This window comes from Triturus cristatus, chromosome 4_1 (genome assembly GCF_964204655.1).
Source record: "Triturus cristatus chromosome 4_1, aTriCri1.1, whole genome shotgun sequence".
Taxonomy (NCBI): Eukaryota; Metazoa; Chordata; class Amphibia; order Caudata; family Salamandridae; genus Triturus; species Triturus cristatus.
Genome location: NC_140585.1, coordinates 579440237 through 579464585, shown reverse-complemented (window position 1 = coordinate 579464585; position 24349 = coordinate 579440237). Strand labels below are relative to the sequence as shown.

The window sequence follows — 24349 nt, the reverse complement described above, 5'->3', positions numbered from 1 at the left end:
GGTAATATGATGTAGTACAGACGGTTAACGACTGCACACACACAGGCAAAGGCAGATTGGGAAGAAGCAAGATGTGCAGACAGAGAGAAACAGGGGGAGTCACCGATAAAGGGATTCTGAGCTACTGACATGTTAGTAGGCAGACAGCAGGACGTGTGTGCTGATGAGATCCGCTTCAAGAATAACACAGGGACCTCAGTAGAGCATGGCAACGCCTCCTGCACAACCCATCCCATGGAGCTGGAAGGGAGGAGCAGCTGCAGAACCTCCCGCAGCCAGTGCCAGGGACATGAACAACCACATCTCCCCCCTCTCGGCAGAGGAACCTTATGAAGTGTAAACCAGGACGGGTATATTCAAGAAATAGCAGAGGCAGGAAAAAATATATCCCATCTGAGTCCGTAAAAATTCGAATTAGTTTAACTCAAGAATTCACAAAAGTGTGATTTGAAAAAACGGTCATAAGTTGAGTTGAAATCAAAATAACAAGCGTGATGCAAGGTACAACATATGTTCTTCATGAAATACGTCTACTTCACATGAAAAATGTACGAACATTTTTGTCATTTTAGTGACAGATAATCTTCATTTAGTCAGTAAAAAAAAAACACAGACGGAAAAGTACAGCACAGGTATTAAAAACGCCATTTGGTGAAGAATGTCATTTTAATATGTTAGATGTTAAGCCCTCCAAGACCACTAGGAGGAGCGCTAGCATCACTAAACGAACAAGCGCTTCTTTTCGTGGAACAGCCACTGCTGCTTTTTACATGACCTTTTATACTTTAGAATTTTGGTACATGGTGTGTTTTGCACTTTGTACGTATTAATTATTCTGTGCATCAATATCCTGCAAAGAACAATTACCAAGTCAGTATTCATTAGCTTGCTACCAGTGCCGTCTATGATATAAATTATTTCTTGTTAAGATATAAAAAAGTATAGGTTTGTCATTATGTGTGCTATTACAATGGGTTTTTACAAAGCTTCATATTGCCTTTTGATGAAAAAATAAATCGAAAACCATTTGTATTCACTTTTGTAAATCGGACCTAGAAACTTCTAAATTAAATATCAAGTAGCCTTTATTTGAAATGCCATTTTGAAGAACTAAAGTAAAGTCGATGCTGCTTCAAAGAGTCTGCAATTTTCATACACATTGTAACATCTCCCAGTTTTGTTCTAACTTCAATTAGAAAGTTTGTTGTTCTCGCATTGAAGTCACTATGGGGCATATTAACAAGGCGTCGATATGAAATTATCGCCGCTTTTGCGTCCGTTTTCGGGCGAAAAGCAGCGACAATTTAATTGCCTTATCAGCAAAGACACGCTATCGCGTGTCTTGCTGACTTAGCGCCCGTTTGCAGCACGCCTCCGATCGCATCGCTAATGAGATGCAAAGGAGGCGTGCCTGACAAGACCCCCTTGGGAAAATATCGCGAAGGTAGCTTCGCGATATTAATAAGGGAGGGTAGCGATTTTTAAAATCGCGTTAAGTATGGCTTAACGCAGGAATTTAACGTCTGTTAAATTCCTGACTAAGGCATACTTAACATGGGGGGTGGATTTTGTGGCTAAGACCACAGGCCCTATCATCTAGGATATCGCCGTTTTCTACCATGGAAAACGGCGATATCCCAACTATCTCTGGAATTTTTATCGCCTCGGCGATGCGCGTTGTTAATAACGCGCAAACCAGGCGATAAATTCCAGAGATAGCCGGCGATAAATATGCAAGCGCTAAGCGCGCTTTGCGATTCGCCAGCCCTGGTTAATATGCCCCTTTGTTCACTCCATGACACATTTCTCAGTTGCTAAAATGAAGAGCGTGGCACAGATGCCTGGGACCCTACCACCGGAGATCAAGAATCTCATCTTCCAAAGGGTGGCAGGCATGATCGCATGTGCCACTGTGTCTCACCCTATGTCACTGCATTCCATGCACCCCTGCAGCTACCCGAGAAGATGCTATCACAAATAACAGTTCGCAGGAAGGCTATACTCACAACTAACATCATGACAACCTGACAATACTGTAACATAAAGCTCAAACGTTCTATCCCTCACATCTCTTGTCAGTACAACAACATAGCACCATTGTGGTTCATTAAGCACAGCAACAAAAACTTCCCACATAGGCCACATCAAAAATCCACATCACTCCAACCAATCAAAACTCTGGTTGTAACTCGCTAAACTATTTCTGACCTTATGTGGGCCATGAAATGCAATATAAATGCAACTACCGTTCAACACAGAACCATAAGGCAAATTTGCTAAGCAGCACGCACGAGTCAAATACACTAATGATAAAAGACAAGACAAACCACAACATTCGTAACACTAATTCATGTGAAGCTCACGACGCTGTTGAACCCAAAGCGCGCCAAAATACAGCAGTGTTCGTTGATCATCTTTGAGATTTACCTATTTTTCTGCGGCAAGGGAATGTCAATCATTCGTTTGCATACAGTTACTGTGGGAGTTATTACATCGTGACTAGTACATCTGGAGGGCCTGTACATTGTGATTTTTCAGGTAAGTTTAATTATATATCTATATACACAGACACAGACAGAACTCAGCAGACAGACTCCTCCTCAACCTTCCACACAGAACCCACTTCACACACACCTCAGGGAACTACACTGGCTCCCCATACATAAACGTGCTCAATGTATTTGTGTGCATATGAGATAGACAGACAGACAGACAGACAGACAGACCGAGAGACAGATCGAGAGACAGATAGATAGATAGATAGATAGATAGATAGATAGATAGATAGATAGATAGATAGATAGATAGATAGATAGATAGATAGATAGATAGATAGATAGATAGATAGATAGATAGATAGATAGATAGATAGATAGATAGATAGATAGATAGATAGATAGATAGATAGATAGATAGATACTGGTCCGTAGGTAGTTATAGTAAGGGCCTAGTTTCCAAAGGAAGAACTTTCTTTGTTTTGCTAATACCTTTGCCTCCGTTTGACGAATCTTCATGACATTTTGAAACTAGTCTACTACTCACTTCAGCTGCAGTCTGGAAAGTTTCAGGGTGATTCGGCAAGTGTGGGCATGGACCATGGGGGGTCCAAAACAAGTTTTCCCTATGCAATTTCCCATCGGGTTTGTAGACACGACTACAGCCCGAACTGTTGAGCGTAATTACACCAAATTTGGCAGAAAGCTAGATCTTGGCCTAGAAAGATCTCTTTTTGTAATTTGGTGCAAATCTGTTTGTAGTTTTTAAGTATATTTATATATAAAAAAAGATTTCTGTTTATCTAGGGACACGGATGGTCCAGAGATCTGGCATATCTCATTCTGAGATATGATTGGCTGCCACCACTTAAACCAGGAAGTAGTGAGTCCCTAGAAAAATGTTTTTAAAAAAAACACAAGGTGGCAGGGTAAGTAGGCCCTGACCTCCTAGGCCTAGTGTTGTGGATTCACAGGACCCTGCCGGAGACCAAAAATGTTTTTATTTGTTAATTTTTGGCAAATTCGCAAAGGATCCATGACAAAACTTTTTAAAAAACAAGTTTGTTGTGATCTATGAAGATAGACACCTGGAGCCAGGAGGTATTATTAAGTCTTCTTTATTCAGTCTCCAGTACAGGTCACATCTGTCTTGACCCCAGCCAGCCTAGTGTGGTACCAGCCCCACCAGGAGCAGCCCGCCTAGCTGCTCAGCCCATCTCTAACTGCCAACACTCATCCACTCAGACACCCAGGCATTCCATGCATCACAGGCACACCAACATTCCATGACCAACTCACGCTCTGGCTGAGCAGCTAGAGGCAGCAGGGCAGGAGTACATGGTATACAATTAAGTAGGGTATAACATTATCCCTTTTTCTTCAAATAAAGCGACAAATGAAAGTAATATAACATCAAGCAAGAACTACAAACAAGAAAAATGAATAATGGTACAAGTCTCTCGGATGCAGCAGTAAAGACAAAACATCGCAGGAGAAAGAACCATTAAAGCAAGAAAGGATGGTAAAGAAACATACATTTTAACAGCAATATCCCCCATCCCTCCTAAAAAGAGATTATAAAACATTTGGAAACGTAAGCAAAAGCGTAACATTACAAGAAATGCATTTCGTAGCATTTTGTATCATATACTGTGATGTAATGGTCTATAACGCAAAGGGTAAAAGACCCCACAACACCAATGCCCAAAAGCATAACCTAGAGTAGCGCTAAAGGTAGAATACCCTGCAACTACAATCCCAAGAGAAAGGGAAACAAACATGTATATGGGTCGTCACCCATAAAAACGCCCGTGAAGGGATGTACAAATGTACTGCGCGCAACTGTTGATGGACTAAGCCAAATCCCAACCCAGTGTAAGGTTTAACCTAGGTACTGTGTATATATGGGTTCTAAACCCATGTCCCAACCTCCTTGTGGAAATTACGTACCCCCATGTAGGAGTAACAAAACGAAACTGAGAAAAGAGCTCCTCACCCCCTTGTGGAGGTTACATACCCCCATGTAGGAGTAACAAACATAACTAAACAAAGGGCTGTACCCACAACCTTCCCTCATCTATGGGAACAATGTGATGACCACCCACAGGACATCATGGAAGAACCATCCATAGTAAAACTAAAGCCTATGGCATCACGACATTTGAAACTATTAAAACGCATATACTAATGCAATTGCATTAACTGTAGAGCACTGGTGCAATGTGCCTCACGCCGGTGAGCGATCTCAGAACCAATTGGAGTACATTTTAACGTAAACATAGCAAGCACTGAAATAACCATAATATGTCAAAAAGTCTGCTCATGCGAACAGGAAACAAAGAGTCTACCCTGTGGTTAATTCTTCAACACTTCACCTCGATGAATTGAGACCAAGGCATAGCACAAATAAAATCATTGCTGGGAACAACACCATATCCAATAAGTGTTCAGTGTCAACAGTGGGAGCATGCAGGCATGTACCCCTGTGCCTGCAACTGCAGCGATTCTGCGGCGTAATGTACTCAAAAGAAAGCTTGGGTCATCATCAAAACAGTTAAGCTGATTGTTGCTGGGGACAGAAAAACAACTCGTAACAGAGAACGTGGATGTACCGTGTGGCAAACATGCACTCAACTGTGGGAACAATTAACCATGTACAATACCTCCGACATCCATGAAACGGAGGATCTCCACAAGAAGATTACAGAGTCCACAATTGCAGATGAAGTTGAAGTTGGGAAGGCACCGCGTTGTCCCCGGCCCTCATGTCGACTTCCAGAAAACTTTATTTTCACAGAAATACGAACACTGTGGTTGGCAGAAGGAAGCTGTGAGGACGGTAACTCTACAGCAAACTGGAACCACCAATGGGGAAAGGCAATAGTGGCCGCCAACCACAAGATGGTGGCACGCTGTTGACGTCGCTGCAGAGTGGCTCACGGTGCGTCTGTGCACCAAAACGTCCATAGGAGGTGTTCGAGCAGCAAACTGGATGAAGCATCACCAAAGTTCCACAACAGCCCCGCCCAACGCCGAACAAAGGTGAGTGGCACAGGCAGGCACTTTTAAAATTTGAACGTGAGGAGAGCGGTTGAACTGGCCAAAGACGGGGGCAGCGTGACCAAAACAAATAAATGTTAACTTACCCCCACACCTGAATATGTAGAGACGATGGCCGGGGAACGTTTCTCCACCAAACTGCCTCCATACAAACCCGCACACGTTAAAAGCATCATCCCCAAAAGAGAACACTGCTGAACTTGAGATAGCCAGCTCCAGAGCAAGAGAAGGAGTGAGGACCTCTGCTCAAGTGCAGATAGGAACCGCAGTGTAGACCCCAAGGAGCACATACAGAGAATAAGCTGGCACCTCTCCTCTAAAACCGACATCCAGAGGTTGACAGACTTGAAGCAGGTCCATTGTACCTTTAAACAATCTGCTGCACAGTAGTACATTTTACCAAAACGATGTAGTCAATTCCGTTGAAAATCCAAGACACTCACAATGGTTATATGTCCTTAATTGAGCTTTTCATGAGTCATCTATGCACAAATCTTGCGATACCACACCGTAGCTGTGTGGTGCTAATAGGTACTGACGTTGGTTGAGGTTCCAACATGCTGCAAGTGTCTGTTAAGCACCAAATATTCTCCATCTGTGCAGGCACTGCATGCTGTTATTTCGAACATATTATGATGAAAACCCCCAAATTGTGCCTTTTTCTTAGAAACACTGTAGACTCTGAAGAGCGATGTGGCTGGAACACCAACAACTGGTTGTAGTGAAGCTACCCATCCAACTCACCAAACCCTTTTGTAGGTAACAACGTGGCTGGAACACCAGATGTGGCTGTAGTGACTACTCCTCCAACTCACTGTAATCCTTTTGTGGCTGGAACACCAAATTTGGTTGTAGTTGAACGACTCCTCCAACTCACTGTAATCCTTTAGGTGGATGTAGTATTCCCAAGCTGTAGTGTCAATGGTGATGACACTTGTCGGTGGGGCTGTCCGTTGGTAAGGACACTGGTGGGGCTGGCGCTGGCTTGCCTGGAAATACTTTCTTTCTAGATGTAGTAGCTTGTAGGATCTCTTGGTTTCTCTTGTAGTTTCTTTGTAGTTCCTTTGTTTCTGTGCTTTACCAAGAGTCTCAAGGGTCCAAGTCCGCTCGTCGCCAAAATTATGTTGTGATCTATGAAGATAGACACCTGGAGCCAGGAGGTATTATTAAGTCTTCTTTATTCAGTCTCCAGTACAGGTCACATCTGTCTTGACCCCAGCCAGCCTAGTGTGGTATCAGCCCCCCCAGGAGCAGCCCGCCTAGCTGCTCAGCCAATCTCTAACTGCCAACACTCATCCACTCAGACACCCAGGCATTCCATGCATCACAGGCACACCAACATTCCATGACCAACTCACGCTCTGGCTGAGCAGCTAGAGGCAGCAGGGCAGGAGTACATGGTATACAATTAAGTAGGGTATAACAAAGTTGCTTTGAGATATTCACCTAACTATATTGTTATTTTAACCTTTGGTTTTTTCAGTGAAATTCTAAGGCTTTTTTAAAGAAGAAGATCTTTTTATCACCCGTAACTATAAAGTTAGTTTAATCTTTAGTTTTTTCAGTATATATATATATATATATACATACACACACACACACAAACACACATATACATATGCATATACATGATAAAAGACTTGATAAACACATACTTTTACATATGTAATTTATATATTGAAACATAATTTTACATATATCATTTAAATGTAATAATTTGTTGCTTGACTGATTATGTTGATTCTGCTCAGGCTCGTGTTCATTTTTCTTGTTATCAACATAGCTGGTTCACAAATGCTATAGGAACATTTTCCTCAGTTTCTTGGAATGGTGGAGTAAGATGGTGCAGTGCAGTTCCTGGGACTCAAGGTAGCTCTGAGAGCGCAGGGACACTTAAGATACAACCAAACGTTTGCTAGGTTTGACTACGAACTGGCTGTTAATGTGTTTTTGGAGATATCCTCTCCCATATTTATGACCTGAAAAATTGTCACTTTTTACCCACCTTTCCTTATAAGCTAGTTGGTTATAACTAATTTGTTTCTCTCTGTTTATTCATAGGACCTAATTAGTTACAAATGTAATCTGTTTGCTTTTTGCATTAATGTAGCTGAATTCCACTAAAAAAACGTGATTTATAGCTTTACATTTCTTCCCTGTGGGAAGTGGTGGTGCACAAAGGGATCTGTGCCTCCATCCTGTGGGTAAGCTACAAAGTTTGGGGTTGGTGCTTCTGCACAAACTTATTTTTCTAGATAGAGCTTCGGACCACATTTTTGTCCTTACTATGGGTTCCATTAAGAGTACTGGAGAATTCGCAATACTGGGTGGTGGCTCCTTGCGAGATAACATGGATTACAAAAATAGTTTTCCACAGAATGGGGAACAGGAGGCTTCTGGAATACCGCGTTCAATTCTCTGTGTCTTTCACCTTTCAGGGTAAACAATGGGCCCACATTTGCTGCACCGCACCACCTGCATTGAGCAAGTGGTAAATTAGTATGGCCTTATTTTGCCTCCGAAGGTGCGGTGGCAGTGGTAGGGCAGGTTCATTTCTCCTTCATCTTGAAGGGGCTTCTACTCTCCCCCATGCAGATGAAGGAGGATGGGCAGGGCCCAGGCTCAGAAGCTGCCTGTGGCTTCGAGGAGGTCTCCAGGTCTGGTTTCAAGGGTGGTTATTGAGAGTGGGGTTTGCAGGCCTGATAATTCCAGGACCGGAGGCAGGTAAACCTGTGTGGTAATTCCCCCTCCCAATTGTGGTACCGCTTTAGGCCACTGGCAATGGGAGGCTAAGTGTTATGAATAGCAAATGGTATTTATACCCAAGTTAATGGTATTCAATGCACCCAATTTAGAAAGATGAAAGGATGAGTTGTCATAGTGAGGCTTCAAGCCCACGCCCTGCAAACGTCAACCATCTCACTCACCGAACAATCTAACTGCTTATTAAAAGACAAGTAAATAAAAAGTATAAGTCATCTTTTGTGTGTGATGGAGGATAGGATGTGTGCCCTGATTGCTTGAAATGACTTTTCTGGTAAAGAGAAGAGACACACAGGAACCCGTGCTTGCACCTTCTTAAAGATGGCCTGGGCCCCTCTGATCGCATTCCTCTCTGCTGTGTTTCAGACACGGGGACAGTGCTCAAGGTCATCGCCATTTACAAAGAGAACCTGGCCCTGGAGGAGGTCGTGCTGGAGGAGTTAGAGGTGTTCACGGTAAGTTACTGAAAGCTAAAAGTGCCCTGCGGGGATAGGGTGTGTGTGGATGAGCCCGCGTCTGCCGTGGTCGCTGCTTTGTCCAGTGTTCTTTAATGCAGGGAACAAGTCCTGCTCTGAGATGTGAATATTTCCCCTTCAGAACGCGCGCATGGTGATTAGAAACACATTTTAATGCATTTCAAGATTCCTCTGTCTGGAAAAATATCTTCCGCATTCTGAGTCCCAGCAGCACCCTGCCGCACAATTGCAGTTCTGTGTTCACGCCTCAGCTGCCTCTTCCAATTTATTCTGTGAACCTCAGCAAACGTGATTTGCCCCGCGCCGAATATGCCTGCTCGTTACAGCAGAGCAGCCGTGACCTTGTGAAAGGGCTGCCGTGTGAATCTCTTTCAGATGGCTGCTTCTGAGAGATAGCGCATCATATCTGCTCAACAATAGGTGAGAAGGTTACCCTGGTAATTGATCCGTCCTCCGCGCTCAATCAGCGAGTCTAAAAGCAGAGCAGCGGGCACAATATCCAGCTTTGTCAGAATATGAGTTACTCCTGGCTCCTGACAGTCTATCCGAGGCCGGCCCCTCTTCACAATACATATGTTGTGAGCTCGGGACAGAAGTGCACGCACTGCCCCTCTCGGTGCGCTGAATAATTATTTCAGGGCATTCCAGGGGAACGCCACTGAAATCCAAGCCCAGACTTTACTCTTGGTGAGTGAGGGCGGTGTCCCCAGGCGTTGTCACAGATCTGCAGCCACGGCCTGTCCAGAGGGGCTGAGGGGCCGGGACCCCTCACCTACTGCCCTCAATAAGAATGTCTGTCAGGCTGAGCAAAGATCAGCCTGACAGACACTCTTCATTTTCAGATCAGGCAGTCAGGAGCTAGACATGCACTAAATGCGCAGATTCGTGGCTGCCTGGCTGAACTTTGCTGGGCTGAGGATGTCATCGGTCCTGTGGGTGTGACCTCCTCAGCTCAGCAAAGGTCCTCGAGGCCCTCCCCTCATGACAAGGAGAAGCATCACTCATTGCCTCTCTCCTGGGCGCTTCAGTTTTAAGCCCTGAAGTGCCCAAGCCGAATGTCAATCAGTGACACCTCCTCACAGAGTGGGGCGGGGACAGCAGTCTCACTGACCACTTCCCACTCTGTGACGAGGTTGGGACTGCAGCCTTCCCTCAATGACTGACCCAAGGTCCACCATTGAAGGAAGGCAGCAGTCCCAACCCTCCTGGGACCTCGGAGGCAGAGCTGCAGGTCAGTGTGATTTTTTGAATTAATTTATGGTGCGTGCATGCATGTATGTTCGAAAAATTGCAGTACAATCTCTGGCAGTATTATTTTCATCCCTTTAAGCTAAGAAACACCATTTATTTCTTTTATGTAAAATTATGTGGCAAATTATGAAGCAAAAATAATACATCCATAATTATGCAGTAAATGCTGTTGACAAAGATTTATATAATTCCACTACCCCCAACATTGTCCATTGTTTTAACCCCTTCCCTGCTCATGACGGAACCGTTCCGTCATGAGCCACGGTTGCCGTGTGCTCATGACGGAACGGTTCCGTCATGACAATCCTGTTGGCGGCCGCTCCGCCTGCGCGGCGCTGTTTCCCCGCCTGTGCGGGGCGACAACGCAAATGGGCGGAGTCATGACGGAACCGTTCCGTCATGAGCACAGCTCAACTGTGGCTCATGACGGAGCGGCTCCGTCATGAGCACAGGCCCGCCGCGCTGCCCCCCTGCCCCCCCCAGCGCTGCAGCGGAATGTCCGCAGCAGCGAAGGGGTTAAAAACGATTTATTTATGAAAGGTAAGCACAACCGAAACACTCCTTTTCCAGTCTGTGTTAATTGCTATTTAGAGTCTGAAGAAACCCCTTTTTTAAACAAACTACCCAATATTTGCATGTAATATAAAATATATAATGGATAGCAAGTGTAACATGGTCTTTGGCTTTGTGGTTTATGAGGTCACCAGAACCTCTCAATAGCAGTTTTGGGCCACATTATACAGCGAACCAGAACGTAGCCTGTATGGATGAATATCTATCTATCTATCTATCTATCTATCTATCTATCTATCTATCTATCTATCTATCTATCTATCTATCTATCTATCTATCTATCTATCTATCTATCTATCTATCTATCTATCTATCTATCTATCTATCTATCTATCTATCTATCTATCTATCTATCTATCTATCTATCTATCTATCTATCTATCTATCTACCTACCTATCTACCTACCTATCTCTGTGTCTGTCTCTGTGGTCATCTACTAACCTATTTTCCGTGCTGCCGCTCATCTTGCCAGTATTTATATAAGCTTGTCTTCCTGCCAGTCTGGTAGCCAACACAACTGTGTATCTGCCTATCTCTCTATCTATTTGTCTATCAGCCTGTCTTGTCGCCAGTTTCCGCACAACTAACAAACAAGTTCTGTGGCAGCAAACCATGAATGTTGACTTTGACAGAGTAGATGTGCTATTCTTCAAGAGCCAAAGACAGGGTAGAACACAGACAGCTTCAAGAGTAGCTGTGGATGGAGGGGGGTTTCCTCATACTGAGTAGGAAGACATATTTGTACTGCTCCAGTGTGGGCTCTAACACTGAAGTTCCAATGTAAATACTTTCTTCAATCGGCTCAAGCAATATATAATAATATTATTGTATTTCTGCATTGCGTTGTTGCATTCAAACCTCGATTGTTACGCTATGCAAAGTAACCAATTGATTTTTCAATACAATTTTGATATTATCCTCTGATTTGTCACCTTGTGTTCCATCTTCGGAACAATTATTGAATTATCACTTCTGGTGTAACCTTCCAAAGCAATTTGGTCATTTTCTACAGTAGGTGCGTGCCCCAGATGATCTGTTCCTCCGTACTGCATGCATGGGTCACGTCAGCACATTGCAATAGTATTGGAATGAAGATTAAACATAAAATAGCACCAACACGATAGTGAAATATTACTAAAGTGACAATCTTTGCTTTTTCAGCCTCCATCATCAATTACAAACATGGAGATTTCACTAAAGCAGGTAAAGTGCACGGTTTAAAATCCATACCTAATGCATCCTTATGCCATTTTTTCGTCAGTTTTCTGGCTGCTCTTAAAAGTAATAAAAGAAACAATGCTGTTTGTTTAATGATTGTGCTAATAACAGGAACCTTTCGTTCTGAAGACTGAATACCAAATGACACCAGAAAAATGACCTCTGAAATGCTGTCTCCACGCGTACATGGTTCATTAATAAATGGAGTGGGCGCTGACATTTACCTAGAATGCTGCAGCTGATTTAAAATCAGCCGTGCTGGTGAATAACATTTTATTTGTATATTGTAATTCATTATGTGCAAATTGGATGCTGTTGTGGCTAACAGGCTGGAATAATCATGGGACATGTTGACACGCGTGGGTTTGATTGAATTTGACTTGCCAAGTGATATACCACGCCTGGCTATGCAATCAAGCACTTGCTCCTGTGAGGCCCAAATATGTGGGAAAATAAAATGCCCACTGCTGCTGCTGTTCATGTTTCCTTCAAACTAAGCTCAGAAGATAAAATATCTTTTTAATTTAAGACACGCGAAGACTCATAAAGCATGCACTCGTGCCGTGCCATGAAGCCGGCTCCAGATGTAGGTTTTGATATTAGGGGCATTGATAAATCTAGAGTGTGGAGTTAGCAGGGATTACAAGTGGGCCCTGAGGGGCCCCTTTGCAAGGGGAATTGCCAGGAGAGTTAGTATTTTCAGTCCCAATGTCCCTGGTTATTTCTAATTGTCCCCTGTTACTTGATCCAGCTGATATTTGCTGCCAACATCTCTGGGTGGCATCACAGGCTGCACAAATGTATTACTGATCTCATAATTCCATCGGCTTTTAAAGGGGGTTACAGGCCCCACTGAAAGAGCCTTGACGTTGCCCTATGGCTTTTTCAAGACTGAAAACAAAATAAAAAGATTCGGGCAATCCTTAGGCAGTAGTGTACAAGGGAAACCAGTTTTTGATTCCAGCTTTGCAAAACCCAATAGGCATCTTTATTTACTGTTCATATTCTTTCCTCACACTACATTAGATTGTGCCGAATTAACTTTTTCAGGTGCCACAGGACAGACAGAGGACACTGTGCTCAAACAATGAAAAATGAGAGCCTTGTAGCATTGATGTCCTGGGGTTTTAGCATACTTTTGGACCAGAACTGAGCATCAAGTAAATCCATTTAGCATTTTTGTATTTATGTTACCATCATCCACATGCGTGTAAAAGGGCTTGAACAGTAGTTCTGTAGTCACTTTCTGGAAGAAAGAGTTTTACTTTTTTAGAAGAGAGACCTGGTATTTGTTTGACTCTATATATTTTTTGGCAATGTGTTCCATGAGGGTGAGGTTGGTGTCCATGGTGAATCCAAGTAACTTGACCCTCAGGGTAGTAAAGTCAAGCAGTAAGATACTCACTTATGGAATATAATCTCAGAACACCGTTAAACACATAATTATAGGTAATCAAACAATGTCCAGGTAGATGACAGAATAAGTACTTTACTTCTATATACACAATGCAATACTATTCATAAAATCTCACAGGACCAAATGTGGTATGCAGTAATTACAGTAATAATCACTATATGAAGGAATTAGCTGACATTAGGGGATGCTGTTCCTCATGCTAAAGTAGTTTACAATATAGTTAGTACAATATAGGGCCCATTGTCTTCCTGGAAAAATTGGTAGGTACAGGCCTTCTGGCACTCTCTCTTGGTGCCACAGCTTATACTTCACACAGGAAATGTGGTGAAGCTTGTGATAGCATGTAGTAGTCTCCAAAGTCAAAGTTCTCCCTTAATGCTGCTCCATTCTTCTGTAAGATAGTATTTTATTCTGTGGTGGGTTGATCTACTTTGTTGTAAGTTTCAATAGGGCCTGAGCACAAATCACCATTTTAGTTTCACATTGAAACTTAACATAATTTTTAAACTGTTACTTTCTGCATGCTTTGCACGTATATGATAGCATACTTAGTAGGCACATTATCAAATGGTCTAGTGCTCTCCAAGGCTAGGAACATTGAGCACAATAATTTTGTTGTTAGTTGTCCGCTGGAGACAGCTCTGAGTTGAAAAGACAAACAAACAAACCAGTGCTGCACCTCTAACACAGTGCAATTGCAACAGTGGTTTTATTATATAAACCACCTGTGAGCTTTATGCACCAGAGAAGCACTTATATGAATTATCCCGGGCACTGTAACTGAGATGCAGCCTTGCTGATTCCAATCTCTATCCCTGTAAAGGACGGTGGCCTCTTCAACACCAGAATGGCTACTTGATACATCATATCCAGGTATTGGGAGTTTGATTGTCCCAAGAGATCTGGCAGAGGGTACTCTCACTATGCTCGTGAAAGTGTAGGTAGGGTTAGGAAGGAGTAACACTATATGCAGTATCATATAATCACACAATCTTGACTTAATGGTTGAACTGTTTATCTTCTTCACCATTCTTGTAATGTTAGTAGCAATGCTTTGCTTACACCTGCCAATAATTGCATCTCATGTTTTTTACGCAATGATAGGATTACTTCAATAAATGTTTGAAGGCCAATTCATAATTTTTTTGTGTCTCCCTCTGTGCATGCCTAGGTAGATCTGTTTCCATGATATAACTGGGGAATTAGTCATGTTCTGAGGTTGCAGATACCATCTGGTACCCTGTTATGGTTAGGAGTTTGGATGGGGTACTGTAAGCTAGCTAGAAATTGGGGCAACATACTCTAATGCAGCCGCGGCCCATGCATGTAAGAGGGTGGGGCGGTGGGGCCTGGTGGGGGTGAATTTTGATGGACGATGATGAGGGCAAATTAATTATTTATTTAATTGTTCCTCCTCATTAGCCGTCAAAATACCCCCCCACATCAGGGCCCACCAGGCCCCACCGATCTTACCTGTACGGGCCGCGGCTGCTCTGATGGTATGGATGGACCAAGTCCCCATATTCTGAAGTTTATGTTTTCCACTAGGAGCGATACAGCTGACAGTGCTGATGATGCTAACCCACAACTGGTTCACAGGTTTACATTTTGACTGAGGAGGCAGGGGTCATGGCTACGTCAAACAGCACTGTACTGGCCACACTTCTCTGCTGTTTCTACCAACTTGTATCACATCAGTTTGACTTTTCTAGGTACAACCACTGAAATTCAATCGCAATTCTTGAAGTACAACTCACATTTACAGTTGCTTAGTCTTCTTCGTTAGAGAAAGTGCTTGAAGCAGTTGTAATTTTCATGAGTGCCAAGCCGTCAGCAGTGCTTCTGTTTCTGGACTGTCCATATGGGCTTCAGGGTATCTAGCCCTCACCCAACTGCCTGGCAGTGTATATTCTTCTCTGGATGCCAGTGGACAGTGCACTGCTCCTCCTGCCGCAGCTCCCAGTAATCATTTTTTAGGACACCTTTTCTTTCTGCAAACATCCTGTACAACGAGCACCCCTCCTCAACAGTCTTTAACTTCCCTCAATGTATGCCCAAAACAGATCTTCCTGGTAGAGTGCAGAACTTTCAGATCTTTATTCCTGAACAGGGTGAAGGGAAGATTCCTGTCAGCGAACACAGCTATGGAGCATAAAAGTGTTTTTCAGTCCACACTGATGTCGTACTCTGGAGTCTGGTTGATCCTGGCGCGCCAAATTGTGTTTTCTGCCCTATACTTAAACCAAGTTTACAGAGTTATTTATTCTACAGTCGCAGGACTGGTTTGAGGCAGTTTTGCCTTTTTGCATACTCAGTGCTTAATTTATCAAAAATTAAGTGCCAGGGTCATCATTAGGAAGCCGCTGCAGCGTGCACCACCCATTGCCCCTGTCAACGCTGCAGATGCCATACCAGCAGATCTACTGACCATCACACTTCCTATAAGTGTGACAATTCGGACTATGCCATGCCCCAAAACTATAAGAACTGCCTGAGGTACAGATATTCGTAATTTTCATGTATATTTAATTAATAAACAACTGTTGTATTGCTTATATGTAAATTAGACAGGCAGTCCCACCATGTGGCAGACTGTAATAAGTGCCTGTGTTGACAATTAAGTGGCAGTGTCAAACTCCGAAAAACACTGACTTAAATTAAGCACTGTGCATACTATTTTCTGACTGTTCCACACATAGGAAATTAGGGTGTAGTTAGGAGTCTCCTTTCAGAAAAGACAAAAATCAAGGACACAAAAAGAGGGAATGGCTTCCCCTCTTAACTACCATTCAACTTGTTGGGTGTAACACTTTGAGGAACAATGGCGCAGGCAAAGGTAAGTGGTTCTCTACAATTGGTCTCTTACATTTTACACCATAGAGTCTTGTGCATTAAAAGGGACTTCGGGAATGCTCATGAGAAGCCCAGCAATTCATTACAGTCTGGGCTCTGTCCAAGCTACACTCTCTGGTGCTTGAAATAAAAATGGATAACTGTGTAGCCACCGCATATGTATCTCATACACTCACATTCTGCTGCACAAACATGAACTACACATACAGGTGTCATTAATGTCCCACAGGGATGGGCATTAGAAGCCGGTTGCAGGAACAGGCAAACCATTTTATGATTGTTGAGCCTGTAGACAACTCTCCCTGGCAGTCAGCAGTTCAATAAGCAGGCCCTGTCAATATAATCTGTTTCTACCACCACTAACAGTCCTCCACAGTTTGGTGAGCTGACGGTAGTCTCACAGAGTAAAGGAGGGTACACAATTGCATTCCATGCCACTTGGAGACCTCGGTACACAAACATAATTGTCATGTGTGCTGGGGCAAAACATTCAAAAGAAAGAGGAAATCACTATGGGAAGCTCTAGGTAGGAGTGCACACTCTCCAGAACCTTTCTGTCACCTTACGTGTCAAAGTAACGTTCCTTAAAAATAGATGCATGAAGAATTCCTTACACATTACAGTCCCTTGGGCAGAATATATTTAAACAATGATAGTATCCCAAATTCTTCTAAGTTATGGTAAGGCTATTTCTACATCATTTACTTTCTACTGATGGTGAACCCATATGACCTTGCAGCTCACTTCATTAAGTCACAGCATGGTCTATAGTGCAGTTAGTACATGGGCAACATTTTCTAGGGCTACAAAAGTAATAATTTGCTAGATTGGAGACATTGAATAATGTAGTAAAATTATGATTTCTAAACTACATATTGTGATGGTCTCCCTGCCCTAGAATAGCAAAAACAGTGTTCATCAATCAACTACAAATACACTATGTAATTTATGACTTTGCTATTTTTCAAAATGCCACAGTCTCCTTTAAAAAGCATGCATGTTGCTGTTGTTATACTGTGAGTGGAGGCAACTTGGTTCTGTTTCCTGTTATTTTAATGGAACCAATATTATGTTTGATCTAAATATGTTGTTAAAAGAAGGTTGTCAAATCTGCATATTATTTCCTATTGAGTAGTCTCACCTTTAAACATTCAATCAAATATGACCAGGAATCCTTTTCACTCTACCCTTCTTCCTTATCATTCTTTTCTAACATTTCACCTCAGATCTTTCAGTCTCTCAATGCCATTGAACGTCTCAAAAGATACCCATCAAGACCCATCATGACATTTGTTAAAGAGTTACAATGGAAGATAATCAAGGGACAGCCTGCAAATTCCACTTAAACAAATTGAAACTCAATCGCTTTGAGATAACAGAATTTTACTCAGGGTTGCATCCATCATCAGTTACTCAATAAGTGAGATATCTGTGTAGAAATGGACTTAAAGGGATGACCCACTGGGAGATCAGAGGGTAGCGATCAGTGACACAGTGTAAAGGTGTTTTAACTTCACCACTCCACATATACCTGTCGATGCACCATTCGCACCTCACAAATTCACCTGAACCAGGCATGTGATAGTCATGCTTTCTTTGTCCGCCGCCCCCGTCCTTTCAAGAACATGAAGGAAACAGACCTTCTCCCTATAAATTCCAACAGAAGCAGTGCGGTGCGTTCCTTTCATGTCTTGTGGTGGGTTCCAAAAATCAGTAAAAAGTGTCCATAGCAGTCTCTCCTTTACTCGCTACTGAACCCCATACTGTCTCTCCACACTCTCAGTCCAACAAGCAAACACATCACAGTAACACCTAGAGGGAATATCAATAACAAAATGCTTCAATAATCTTATTGGTGCTCTGAAAGTCCAAAGATGTTCTATGTTCAGAATGTAAAGTAAATATGAATGTTTTATGTTACACAAACTCCGGATAATGGGAGCACCATCCAGCATATCATCATTACTATTACTCTTAACCAGACAATTTATCATGAGAGAACCACCTTGCTCTATTCCATTACACCAATTTAGAAAGGCAAATGCAATGTCTCACTTTCGTAAAATAGAACGTACCAAATTGTTGTAGGCAGCTACTATAGTTGCATATGAACCCTACATTAAGCCTGAAAGAAGACTGAAATGTAATATGTCAAAATGTTCCCATGTTTTTCAGCAAATGCTATATGTTACTTCCAAAGATGGGTTTGTCCAACTCGCTCTGCATAGGTGTGATGCATATGGTAGTGCCTGCACAGACTGCTGCCTGGCCAGGGACCCTTACTGTGCATGGGATGGAAACTTCTGTTCTAGATATGTTCCAACATCAAAGAGGTAAGTTGTGTAAAGTGCTGGTACCATATGTTTACGGAACATATGTTGAAGGACTGGAGTAATGGTCCCACATTTTCTATATTGCATCGTATAGGTTAATTTACTTTTTGTGGATTAATGGTATCTAACTAACTGCCAAAATAACTAACCATCGGCTGACAACACAGGTCTTTCAATTTTTTCCATTTACCTTACATTGAAAACATACATGTACTTCTTTTAAGACTTCTCTGTAACTTGATTTAAATAACTTATAACAACTGCTGCACTACTAAATTTATAGTATATTCATTTTCTTCATCTTTTTTATTGTTATGTATGTTGAAATCAAAACAAAGTTGGGCATACCGAGTTTAGTGTAGCAGGAGCACTGTTGTAAATCACTAATGCTCTTCACTATCAAATGTTTAGTTCTCCCATCCTTTTTGGATGATGTTAGAAATGGGATTCCTGGATGGCCGAGGCTCGCACCCATGCCAAGCAGGAACCACCACTCTAGTTAGAGTAAACTATATACACACTAAGAGATAACTTGTGTTCACCCTCTGGTAGCTTGGCACAGAGCATTCAGGCTATCTAAAGAGGCACTGTTTAAAGTATCTGTTGAACACACAGACACACATACACACACAAAGGAATACAATGAATATACCACAAAAAGACTCCACACTGGTTTAGCAAAATAGAGAATATTTATCTGAGCCCAATAAGACCAAAACAACAAAAATCCAATCAGTACAAGTCGAGATATGAATTTTTAAAGACTAAATGCAAAAACAGTGCTTAGAAGTCACTAGCGGTCAAAAGATTACACTGAGGTCACAAGGGACCAGTGCACATCCAAAGTTCTGGCCAACCCGGACAGAGGACAGGTTGGCTCCAGCACCCACGCAGGGCCCACTGAGAAATGACCTTGAATGGAGCAAAGCGGCAACTCTGAGGGCACGATGTGTCAATCTTTTCCATGCAGTCGGGTCACTGCTTCGCTGAGGGGCAGGCAATGCGTCATCATCGAGCCATGCAGTGCGTTGTCATCGGACTGCACAGGCTGTAGAACTGCTGTCGTTGAACAGCCTTTGCTGTCGGCATTGAAGGGTGATGCAACGGTGCTGATCAACGCAAAGGTGACAATGCCTCTGTTTTGCAGCAAAACAGCTGCAGAACCCACTTATGAAGCCCAGAACTTGGAGAGGGCACCTCAGGCAAGGGTAGGTCTCATTCAAGGCAGAATCTAGCAGCACCAGGAGAATTCCAGAATGTCTTTTGTGTTCCTGAGACTTCAGTAAACAGGAGGCAAGCCATTGAAGATCACTTGGAGGGAAGGCAGAGTCCAGCACTCCTTCAGCAGAGTCAGGGACCAGTAAGCAGGAGGTCAACAAGCATAAAAGCAGTTCTTCACGAACAGCAGTCCAGTTGATTCCTTTAAGCAGCACAGCAGTCCTTCTGACAGAGGTTCAGTTCAAGATCCAGAAGTGCCTGATCTTAGGAGGAGTCAGAGACTCAGTACTTATACCCAAAAGTGCCTTTGATGTCGGGAGTGACTCCAAAGCAGCTCTCTGAAGTGCACAAGGATTTCTTTTAATGTAGTCCTGTCTGCCAAGCTATCTGTGGGGGGTAAATCAGTGCTTTGTGTGTGGACAGTACACTACCTAATGAAGTGTAAATGTCAGCCCCGCCCATTCCTCTCTGCCCAGGAAGACCCATCAGTATGCAGATAAATGCAGATGAGTGCTCAAGATGCAGATGAGCCTCACCTTCCTGTGATTCTGGCTTTCTAGAGGGAATGCACAAAGTGTAACTGTCGCCCACCCCAGACATGTATTGGAGACAGTCTGTCAGGTACATAGAGCAGTAAGTGCAGAAAAATGTCACTTTCTAAAACTGGCATTTCTAAAACAGTAATGTTAAATCCAACTTCACCAGTAAGGAGGATTTATCATAACCATACCAAAGATATGAAACATGAAAAAACTACTACTCTCTGATCACGAACTACAGCTTAAGTTGTATTAAGGAATTCACAATGCTGGTGTATGGGAGGGTTAGGCCTCAAACTAGTGAAGAATGAAATAGGCTGTTGGCCACTACCAGGAAATGCAAAACCTAAAACTACATGTCCTACCTTTTACTTGCATACCCCCCTGCTCTTAGGGTTACTTAGGGCCTACCGTATGGGTAACATATGTAACAAGCATTGGCATAGCCAACAGGTCTCGCCTTTGGGACCTTATAAGTGTTTAGCCATGCAACAGTTGATGTTGTTGCACCAAGGATATTGTGCTGCATAACTAAATACTTATAAGGTCCCAAAAGCGGGACCTATTGGCTATGCTGCGCTAGGCTGCGCTAGGCTCGACCTAAAAATTGGTTTGGCAGAACATGAAAAATATTTTTTAGAGCCTTGGAGTTTAACGATATTGCGTGTAAGGTTTAAGGTTTATTGGTAAGGCAGTCATTCACCTGTTACAATATGAGGGTTGAAGCATGATTGCATTGTTCTACATTGGCAGAGCGCATGTGGGCCGAGACTCACAGGCGCAATAAGAGGTGATTTGCTAGAGCAGCTGGTGGTCATAGCATCTGAATAGGGGTGCCTCACTGAGCACAGAGGTGCACCGATGGAGCTGTACAACATGCGGCTAGAGGCGGGAGCAGCAGAGTGGAGGCTATGAGATGGAAAGGACGGAAACGTGCCCTGAACAAACAGTACAGCACACTGTGGTACAAGCCGGCCTTCTACTGCTAGGCATGCAATAAACAGATTTATCCGACATCTACGCCAGGATACAATTGGCATCATAAACATTTATATGGCGGCAACAACGTAACTGTCTTGTGATGCTTGATAACAGCTCCTATTAGCCAGCTCAGTGGCACGCTTTCTGTGCAGCACTGCGGGAAGGATCCAAACGTGCGACCTGTCTATTATACAAACCTCTGCAGGACTCGCAGAAGGACACATTAGCCATATGACCTTTATACAGGCTTTTTCTCCCAAAAATTAAATCCCGCAAGGTACCACGGGTCATTGCCTCCGATCTAACATGCATAAAGATTCATGTGGAGGGAAATGCATCCAGGACAAGTTATCAGGGGCAGGGTGGCATGCGTCACGTCTCGCTGTCTCCAAGGAAGGCCTCGGCTCACAGGACGCTACGATGGAGGAGAATATCATCTGCCATCCCAAGCTTTGCTACCTGGACCCACGCAGCGCACGCGCCCACTTACATTGCTCGTAAATTACAGGCGGTGATAAGCATGGCATATTGGACCTCCTCGCACTCGCAGGCTGCCCAAGTGGATAAACGCCCGCATGTCAGAGGAGCGCGCATCAGGCACCGATGACCCCATCCCCAGAGTCTTCATTAGGATTCAGGGTGAAAATAAAAACAACTCACAGCCCAGCCCCGGCACAGAGAAATGGTTAATTTATAGAGTAAGCTCGAAACTGGAGCACAGAACAGAGAGGAAAGCATGAGCGCGAGAAGCGGGGGAGGAGGTTCGGGCAGGAGAAGGGAGAGTAAGGGAGGAGCAGGTGTCAGCCAAGGAGGAGAAAGCTGTAGGTGGGAGATCTAGTGAACAGCTGAGGTGGTGAAATGGAAAAGAAGCTAACAGTGAAGACGTATAGACAGCTCAAAGGAGGGTGATGTCAGAATGTAAAAGATGCGGTATGGAGAAGGGAGTAGGAGGAGATGTAGGAAGGAGAGAGTGATTGAGGAAAGGATAGGCTAAACAGGAGATGTAGCAACAATGGAGAACTGGATAACAAGTACTTTGCTGAGGAGTGGGTGGGAGGGGGGAATAGACATTAAAGTTAAAAGAAAAATGAAACGCGTGGCCACATAAGTGAACGCCATCTGTTTCCAATAAACACGACCGCAAGACAGGCAAATGTAAACAAGCGTGGGCGTGATAATTGGAAACAGATGGCGCCGTTGCTCGCTGCCGAGACACATAGGCAATGGAAGGGGACATTTAAAGATAAGGTAGGACATACCCGAGCCTTTGGCCATTTGCGTGCTTTCTTTTGTAGAAGCCTTACGCAATGGCCAATGAAATGCATGGCAGTAAAAAACTAAAAAACACGAGGAAAAGCTCTGGGAGTTGGAAGTCCTTGCAATAAGCCTAGCAGACAGCGCATGCGTACTGGCTAAGGCGAGACCTAATAAAAAAGGAGTTTAAGGCTTGGCAAGAAGTTTTAAATGCCAAGTCGATGTGGGGGTAAACTGCACACACAGATACTGCAGTAGCAGGCATGAGACAGGTTGGAAAGGCTACGTTGGTGGGTTGCACAATCAATACTGAAGTCCACAAGTAGTATTTAAAGTACATGCCGTGAGTATATGGTATACCACTTTACAAAAGACAGGTCTAACTTGTGAGGAGTAACACTGGGTCTGCACCACTAGAGCCTAAACTTGCTTTACCAGCAATAACCTTCACCTGGCGGCCCATCCTTCAGTGGGCCACCAGATTCCAGTGGTTCTCACTCACCCTGTGTGAGGTGAACATCATTTGTTTTCGCCACCAAGACATCATGCAAGGCATGCCTGTCTCAGGTAGGGAAAACATAATGGACCATAGGTGAAGTGAAAAAACTCCACATGAGTTGAGCTGTTGTGTTTTTATTTCCTGAAAATAAACAATTGGGAGGAGTGGGTGCATAACACATGGCATCTGTTCAGCAAAGGTTTAGTGCCATCAGTGGAGCTGCCAATTTACAGATATCCCCGTCTGTGTGGTGAGGATGCCTAAATATCATGATCAATTCTCTGTCAGGGAATTGGAGGCAGTAGCCTCCGGTGAGCTGGTGGGCTAGCGGGTCATCCACCAGGCTCTAACTGAGCCTCTTAATGTCTTTTTGTGATAATTTGATTTAGTATAGCACACAAATCACCCCCAAAGGTGTATGTGTTATGTTATTGATTATTTATAGAGCACACGTTCACTGGGTTCGTCTGTTGGCGCCAGGTAATGAAAAAGACGAGGATCCCTACTATTTTTAAGCTTGTGTAAACAACCACGTCTTTAGAAGTTGCCTAAATTTGCTGTAGACTGATGCCTATCTCATTTCCAATGGAAGGGTGTTCCAGATGCGAGGGGCTGCAATAGAGAACCTGTGTCCTCCAATCCTGAGTTTCTTGTAATTGGGGTGACCAAGAAGTGAAGTTAGCTTGATTGTAGTTATCTTTTTGGACAGTATTTTACAATTCAAGCTTTCACAAAACCCGGGCATCTCAAATGCATTGGCTTTAACACCGTGCAGCATGCCTTAAATCTGCATCTCTGTGCCACCGGCAGCCAGTGGAGGTTCCTAGTCACCCCTGTGATAGAACACCCTCTTGGAAGCTGAACTATCAGCCTGGCAGCCTGGTTTTGAGTTAATTGAAGATTGTGCAGGAGGGATTTCGGGAGATCCAGATAGAGGGAGTTATCGGAATCCAATCTGGACATAACCAGTGCTTGGATCAAGGCCTCCCTCATCAGGAAATTCTTAATCTTTTTTATCCGCCGAAATTGCAGGAAACAAGTTGAGGTCACTGCACTGACCAGCTGTTTACATGATAGATCCTCGTCAATGATCACACCCAGGCTTTTTACTGCCCTTTTCGGAGTTGGAGGGGGTCCCATCTCACTAGGCCACCACCCCGGATTCCAACCTACCGTTCTACTCTTAGTGAGGACTATCTCGGTTTTGTCTGAGTTAAGCTTCAGTTGGTTATCATTCATCCATCCACTGATGAATAGCATGGTGTTTTGGAAGTGCAATCTAGCTGCATCGCTGTCGTTGATCGCAAATAACAGTTGCATATCATCCGCATAGTTGAATATGTTTACCTCCATCATCTTAAGGGATTTGACCAAAGGTTGGATGTAGATGTTGAATAAGTGGGGGGAGAGAGACGACT

General features: G+C 43.5%; 1 protein-coding gene across 2 annotated transcripts in view; it reads left to right on the top strand.

Annotated features, from left to right (window-relative positions):
- Positions 1-24349, top strand: part of SEMA3D (semaphorin 3D) — a 375590-nt gene that overhangs the window by 292271 nt on the left and 58970 nt on the right. For both annotated transcript variants that reach the window (XM_085652905.1, XM_085652906.1), the window contains exons 13-15: positions 8685-8773; positions 11781-11822; positions 18283-18440. In XM_085652905.1, the coding sequence (XP_085509031.1) occupies positions 8685-8773; positions 11781-11822; positions 18283-18440 (289 nt within the window). The remainder of the gene's footprint in view (positions 1-8684; positions 8774-11780; positions 11823-18282; positions 18441-24349) is intronic.